At 34.9% G+C, this 7,875-nt stretch overlaps 1 protein-coding gene across 1 annotated transcript; it reads right to left on the reverse strand.

Annotated features, from left to right (window-relative positions):
- Positions 1–611: 611 nt before the first annotated feature.
- Positions 612–1,179, reverse strand: LOC132644767 (uncharacterized). Its single transcript, XM_060361373.1, has 2 exons — positions 964–1,179; positions 612–866 (listed from the first exon to the last, which is right to left on the reverse strand). The coding sequence occupies exons 1-2, from the start codon at positions 1,087–1,089 to the stop codon at positions 612–614; spliced, it is 381 nt and encodes a 126-aa protein (XP_060217356.1). The 5' UTR covers positions 1,090–1,179.
- Positions 1,180–7,875: the final 6,696 nt, after the last annotated feature.

The raw sequence follows: 7,875 nt of genomic DNA on the forward strand, positions 1-7,875 counted from the left end.
ATGTTGGCATATTTCGAGAAGAAATTAACACGGTCATACGTAGAAAGTGATGATTTCGTACGTTTAATTTAGCATCCATGTTTCATTTGCTATTTTTATTGCAATAGTTTAGTAATTTTTCATGTTTTTTTTTGCAGGTGCTTCCTACTAATATTCTTGATGTTCTACCAACCACAAAAACTCATGCCGTTGTTGCTTATGGAGAAAAACGTTACACTATGACCTACAAAATTGGAAAACACGCACGCCTCTGTCTCGGGTGGAAAGACTTTCTGGAATCCGAGAAATTGACAGAGGGAGATACACTCTGTATTTGGGTCTGCGAGTGTAAGTGCCGGGAGGGCATAGGATTCGATGTTCAAAAGAAGGAAGAGGAAGAGGTCATAGTTGTTGACTAGGTCTCTATTTTCTTTTCTATGTATGATGCTAGCATTTTAATGAACAATTGCTATGTTTCTTTGTTGATTTATATTCATGTCATATTTGCGACTAATTCACAACGCCAAACACAAGCCAAGTAATTTACAAAATCTAATAACCAAAACATTACTACAAACATTGAAGAAAATCTTTGTAGGAACATTACAAACAGTAACTAGGAAACAATTAGACTACCCAACGATAATTTTTGCAAGTAAAAAAAATAGAAAAACAACGACAAGCCTGTTGAATTTGGCTTTTGCACAGTCCCTCTCTTCCTTAATTTCCTTCAATTTTTGTTTCAATGAATCATACTTGCCTCCAAGTTCCTTCATTTTATATTTCAATGTATCCCTCTCTTCTTCAACCTCTTTAAGCTTCTCCTTCAAAAGCTCAACCTCTGGAGATGGATCAATCCATTTAAAATAGCCACATCCACCCTTATCCTACATAAAAGTAAAAGAAAATTATGAACACAAAAAATCCGAAAAAATGGCCGAAAATGAAATTTCCAAAAATCAAAATTTTAAAATAGGTACTCACTTTTGGCATCTTGCAACCAAAGAATCTACGACCTGGGTTGTTAACTGTTCTTGAAGTTCTTACATTACAAGAATTACCACAATTACAAATAACATTTTCATCTACAATCCCTGAATTTTGTGACATTGCTATGAAGAAGAGAGAACCAAGACAGAAATAAGAGACAATACAGCCAGCAACAACTTCAAATCGAGAAACAAGGATGAAAAAAAATGAACTGAAACAAGAGAGAGAAACGGGGGAGAAAGGAGGAGAAAGGGGAGAGAGAAACGGCTGAAAATGGAGGAGAAATGAGAGATTTTGGGGTTATTAAAAAGAAAGGGTACGTTGGAGTTGCCATATCAGCAACAACACAACCCTTCGCACGCCAATTTTGTGTGCAACACACACGAGCTGCCATGTAGGCAAAAGGTGCTTATGTGGTATAAATTCAGGGTAGTTTAGGTAGTCAATAGGTACAACCCCCGATTTAGGTAGCCATGAGGAAAATGTGGTAAAGTTTAGGGGGCTATCTATGACTTTTTCCAAACATAAAAGAAAAGGTAGTTTAAAAGGAAAAGTGGGTCAGGGCACTATTTGATAATCAGAATCCAAGACAGGTAATTACAAGGTACGATTACGTGGCCGTTGGTATCATGGTGGACTTGCGTATTACATTCATATTAATATTACATCCTCCAGGCAGGATGTAACACTCCATACCTTTAACCTAAGTTTTGATCATGATCCAAGACTTAGAAAATCAGATAAAGAATGTGGGAATTTGGAATTTCCCTGTTTAGTTGTAAAATGGGGGTTTACGCCCATGAACAGTGACTGTATTTCAGTATACGGGCTGTATTTCAAGTCTTAAACTCGTACCAAAGATTTCTGAGCATTCTGGAATTTGACATTTGGAGGCTACATTGTTAAATACGGGATCGTATTTCAAAATACAGCCCGTATTTCAAAAGGTATTTGGAATTTGGGAAAACTTCCTTGATGAAAGTTGTAGATCTTTGAAATATATTTCCAACGGTATATTATGGGAATCAAACGGACATCTGTGCAAAGAGTTATGACCATTTTACTGAATAGACGCAGTGCAGTCCATACGGAATACAGACCGTATTTCAAATACGGCCCGTCTTTCAAAATACGGCCATTATTTAACTGGGCGGAAATTTAATTTTTCCAAAACTGTATATATTCGTCCATATCATTTCAAATCATTATTTTTCATTCCTTCAAGCCCTAGAACGACCTCCTACCCTCTTCCATCATCAAGAACACCAAGGTAAGCCTAATCTAATTATTCCAAGTCTATTCTAATACATATCCTTGTAATCTAAACAAGAAATCATCATTCCTAAACTAGGGTTTTCAAGAAAACCCATCTCAAGGTTCAAGATTCAAGATTTTGGAAATCTTCTTCAAAGTTCAACTCTTTAATTCAAGTTTTGGAGCATTACCAGGTATGTAGAGTTACTATCTATGTGTGGGAACATCATTGTTCTTCCCCACGCCTCATAATCCATAAATTATGATTCTCTACTAAAACTAGGATTTCTATACCATGCTCATGATAACCCTAGGTCCATGTCCATGATTATATTATGTATGAATTGTTATAATTCCATCTGTTGACACCCAATTTTGTCCCGCCTCTCCCCCGAAATACTTATGTACGCTTCTAATATTTTTGGCAAATTAAAAATATATATTTATATTTTACTATAATTATTAGCCTCTTATCAATACCGGCGTTTCATTATTCTATTACAGTTACTAGCTATTATTATTATTATGATTATTATTATTATAATTCACAATTTTTATCATTTCGGCATTTTACCAGCTTATGCACACGCATCGCATTTATCTTCGCGTAATTTAATAATAGCATTTACTTACTGTTGAATTTCAAATATATTATCGCACGGCTATTACGGCGTCATTTTATTTTCATATAAATACTAATAAATACATACTTTATATGAGGGGATATTTGAGCACACTCAGTATATGATTAATTAAAAATGAGTCTCTTATTTAAATTTAGAAGCCAAACTATTTCTTCCATCCAGCATAACACTTTAAAAACAACCAGCCCAAATCAGTTAACCCATCATTTTAATTCACCCCAACCCAATTTTCAGACCAGTCCACATTTTAATATCCAGCCCACACCACCGACCCGACCCGCCCCTTTCACTTAACAAAGGAAACCCAAGGGTTTCCTTCATTTTTTCTCCTCAGCCGCACACCCCTTCCTCTCTCTCTCTCATCCGCTCCTCTCCACCATCTCTTCGTCCCCACCACCGCCGTTTTCCCCCCGCTCCTCTTCCTTTTTCACCTACCGCACTTCCCCCCGCTCCCTTTCTCTTTCTTCAACGCAAAAGCTAAAAAATCCTATAAATAGTTGTGAGTTTAATCCTTAGAGGAGGAGTTTTCGATTCAAAAAATTCCCCAAGAAACTGAGGTTTTTTTTTTATTCATGAAATTCCCCAAGAACAGGTTTTGGAATGGCAGAAACCCCCCTAAGAATCAAAGCTTTCGAATCGCAATAATCCCCGGAAAATTAAAATTCTGAAACAAGTTCTTGAAACCCCGAAAACTCTAAAAGATAAGTCTTTTAGTCGCCTAAAATTCCCTAAAATACGAGTTCTATTAGCAGTTTTAATCTTGTTTTATTATCAAGTCGAAATATCAGATCAATTTTTTTGTTTGCCTGGGTGTTGCTGCGAATCGAGCATCGCAAGCTCGGAGTTGGTAGTGTTCGGGTAGATATCGAAACCTTCGCCTCACTTCGCTGCACCCGAAGAAGGTAATTCCCTTCCCTTTTAATTTCTGTAGCTTTGTATTATTTAAGGGTTAATTATATGCGTAGTTTGAGTAATCGGCATGTTTTTAAACTTTAGCTAAATATGTGGTTAGTTGTATACCAGTTTTGGCGTCATGTGTTTTAGCTAATATGGTTAGTTTTAGAATTTTGTTGATGGTCCTCGTATGGTTAGCGTGCACTTAATTTATATTCCCGCTTTGAATATATGATTTGTAGTCCTGCTAATTAGTCGTCTCTTTAGATCTTAACCAAGTAACTGATTGGTGTAATGAGGAAGCTATTAATATAATCAAATGTGTTCATGTTAAAGGTTAGTCCTGCTTGGGTTAAATATGCTGATTGATGAGTTCAAACAGGTTTAAGGAGCCCTCAGGTCTTTTTTTAGATTGTTTAAAGTAATTGATCATATGTTTTGGAATAAGTTTGCTCATTGACTTAGTTTCATTTGCGGTTAGTTAGGATTAAATCAGATCTGCGGGGACCCAGTGTGGTTCCAATATGTGCTCGTATCTACATGTCATTAATGCGTACTTATGTTTGCTTAAGGGTCATGATGTTGTTAGGTCATACTGTACGCGTCGCATCATTTGCTTACACTATTTTTAAGAATTTGAACATATCATAATGCATGACCATTGTTGACACCCAATTTTGTCCCACCTCTCCTTCGAAATACCTATTTACGCTTCTAACATTTTTGAAAAAATTAAAAAAAAAATATTTATATTTTTTACTATAATCAATACCGGCGTTTCATTATTCTATTACAATTACTAGCCATTATTATTATTATTATTATTATTATTATTATTATTATTATTATTTTTTTTTTTTTATTATTATTATTTATTATTATTATTATTATAGTTCACAACTTTTATCATTTCAGTATTTTACCAGCTTACGCACACGCATTGCATTTATCTTTGCATAATTGAATAATAGTATTTATTTCACTGAGGATTTTTTGGGTTCACGAAATTACCCTAAGAAATAGAGGTTTTTTAGGAAGGTGAAACCCCCCTCAAGAAAGAAAAGATTTTTGGATGGTAAACCCCCTCCCCTAAGAATCAAAGCTTTAGAAACGGAGAAATCCCCTGAAAATAGAGCTCTCTGAGTCGTCCAAAATCCCCCCTAAAAATAACAAGTTTGCAGTGGTTGTGACAGTTCGAAATATCGAGTCAAAAAATATCAACACAATTGTTTGTCTGTTTATTCGTCTGTTCGTTGCTATGAATCCGAGCCTTTCGAGCCCCGTTTGGTAGTCGTTGAGGTAAATCTGAAAACCCCCATACCCACTTCGCTGCATCCGAAGAAGGTAATACCCCTTCCATTAGTTATTTTTAGCAATGTTTGAGTGCTTAAACTGCTTACGTGACTCGTTTGATCGTTGATGATTTAGTTCCTGTTTGTGTTCATTTGTTTTAGTTGTATTACGCGTGTTTGAGCTTAGCTCAATCCTGTGTCTGGTTCTGTGGTCATTTAGTTCTATATTAGTTATCAATTTGGATTAGTCATGTGTTTTGTTAAGTTCACATTACTTATTTGTTCGTCATTCGATTAGTTTGGAATATTAGTTTGTGGTTTGCTGATGATGTGGATGTGTTTACCTTCAGTTTGCCCCTGTGAGGGTTCATTTTATGTTTTTGTTTTGATCAACCATATGCATCCAATTCATGGCAGTTTAAGTGTAATTTGTATGCTCAATAATGATATCACAGGTTAGTTTAGGTCTACTATTATTCTACACACTAGTTTAATAGAAGTCCTGTCGTTGTATGCTCATTGAGATATCTGAGTAATTTAATGTAAAACAATGGAATGTTATTGCAGTTTGATGTCCCTTCCGTATTAGCTGAGCATAAGCATGTTTATCTTTTGCGTTTCTTTAGTTGTGGGTCTCAGTTTGACTCGAACCTTGTTTGTCATTTGCGTCATGGTGACTCAACTTAAAATAGGTTATTTACTCTCCCCTATTTGACTGAAATATGTTGTAATAAAAATGAATGAGTTTCAACGTGTTAGACTAAGTCATTAAAATCTATGTTCTGAATCTCATCTGTGTACACTAGGAATGCCAGTTTTGGTTTTGTATTGTTTGAATCCCCTGGGTATGAGTTCATACACTAAGGTCTCTGCTTATTCTATAAAAGTTTAGATAAACATTTGACCTTGGCATAAGTTCATTTGGGCCTGCTTGGTGGAGTGTATATTAGTCCAAATTAAACATTAGCCTGTTTCTTCTGTTGCCATTCTTAGTTTAGTTGCTGTTGTAATCTGTACTTAGTCCAGATATTAGCATATGGTGTAACTTTAAGATAGTTTTGAATCCACCGCTGAGACTTCAAACTGATGACAGTTTTAAAAGTGTAACTTTGTTCTCAATGTAGTTTGGCTAAATTTCTAGTTTGTAACTGTTTCTTGGTCAGAAATTTGAGGTTTGTTTTCTCCTAAGGTTTCTGGGCTGATCAGTGTAGAGCAGAGTCTGGTCCTCTCTTACTTATGTATAGGTGATATATGATAGGTTGAGGAAGTTGAGCATGACTTGGTTTAGTTGATTTCTTTTTCTTTCAGATTCCTCTATGGTTATTTTGTTCCTTGCTAAAGGTTCGATTAGTAACTAGATAAGCTATGTGAAATCTGCAGCCCTGCTTGCTACCTAAAATTGGTGTTTAAAAGAAGTATGCATGCTACACTTGATGTAATAATTGCTATTATAACTTTGCTGCCTTCTTAGAAGAAACAGATTATTATACTTTGATGAAGTATCACTGATATGAATAAATACGCCGGACCCTGCATTGTTTCTGTTTCTTGACTTCATTCGCATGCTCACGCCTGTCTTCTTTTCCCCATAATCATGAGTTGCATCCCTATGACTATTTTACTGCTTTTCTATACGTTGTGTGATTCCAGGTAGGCCTCCAGTTAACTCCCAATAATGCAGATGTGCGCACCCTTGTTGTTTGCTTGAGAATTATGCATATGTATACATGATGTATATTTAATTTATATATGTATCACCCGTGTACGACGCATAGTCTATATTATCATTTGGTGACGTTCAAATTTTGTGCATCGTTGCAAACATATTTCAGTTGGCTAGGTATATTCGCGCGTTATTGATATACCTCTATTTAAACCAGCTATGAATATGTATACATGAACTATATTTAAATATACATAGTATATACACGGTATGCTGATTTGCTTTGAGTTTACATTTCATACGTTTAACATTATTCATGTACTGATTCTTTTCTTTTGTTTTATGCATGATCATCGCATACGAGTCCGAGGGACTCGTTCTTCTCCCGCATTCTGTGTTGGGCTAAAAGCCCAACGACGTCTCCTCCGTATCTGGTTCTACCCGCAGCAAAGAAAAATAGAAAGACATAAAATTTTCTGGGTCAAAGCCCAATAAGCAGCAACAGCCCGTAGCCGCAACATATAAAATTTACTGGGCCTAAGCCCAATCACACGCACAGTTCCAGCAGTTGGGTTTTAAGATGGACCAGACCCATTTCATCTTTTCTTTCTCTCTTCCTTATTTTGTTGTTGTGTATTTATATTTGCTTTGTATGACTAACCTTATCTTATTTTTATTAACTTAGATGAATCCTAATGAATTGGTAGATTTAGTTTTAGTAATGGGTAGTTAGTTTAAGGAAGACTAACCGTCAATTCCATAAATTTTATTATCTTCTTTTTATGTTAAAATTATTTATAACGTCTAATATTTATATTTTATCTGGAATGATTGATTCGCAAAATGACATGACTATATATTTTTATCATAAACGTTTCAAGACGTCATTAATATGTCACTATAAATTCAAATATATTTTATAGGAAACTCATTCAAGTTGAAACAATCATGCATATTTTTAAGCTAAGCATAATTAATATAACATATTTTAAATTCTATTTATAAGTCTAGATTTTTCTATATTGCTACATTCATATAACATAAGTTGTTCAAAGTTCAAAATTGCTAAATCTTTTTTTTCAAAAGCTATTGTTTATGGGCAAAATATCATAATTTCATACGAGTCTTATCTTCAAAGCATGTATTATATTTTCATATA

This window comes from Lycium barbarum, chromosome 6 (genome assembly GCF_019175385.1).
Source record: "Lycium barbarum isolate Lr01 chromosome 6, ASM1917538v2, whole genome shotgun sequence".
Taxonomy (NCBI): Eukaryota; Viridiplantae; Streptophyta; class Magnoliopsida; order Solanales; family Solanaceae; genus Lycium; species Lycium barbarum.

Excerpts from the sequence above, each read along its gene's own strand:
- LOC132644767 (XM_060361373.1), bottom strand. The coding sequence starts at position 1,089 with ATGTCACAAAATTCAGGGATTGTAGATGAAAATGTTATTTGTAATTGT. Across the intron at positions 867-963 it reads TTGGTTGCAAGATGCCAAAA|GATAAGGGTGGATGTGGCTA; the intron begins GTGAGTACCTAT and ends ACTTTTATGTAG.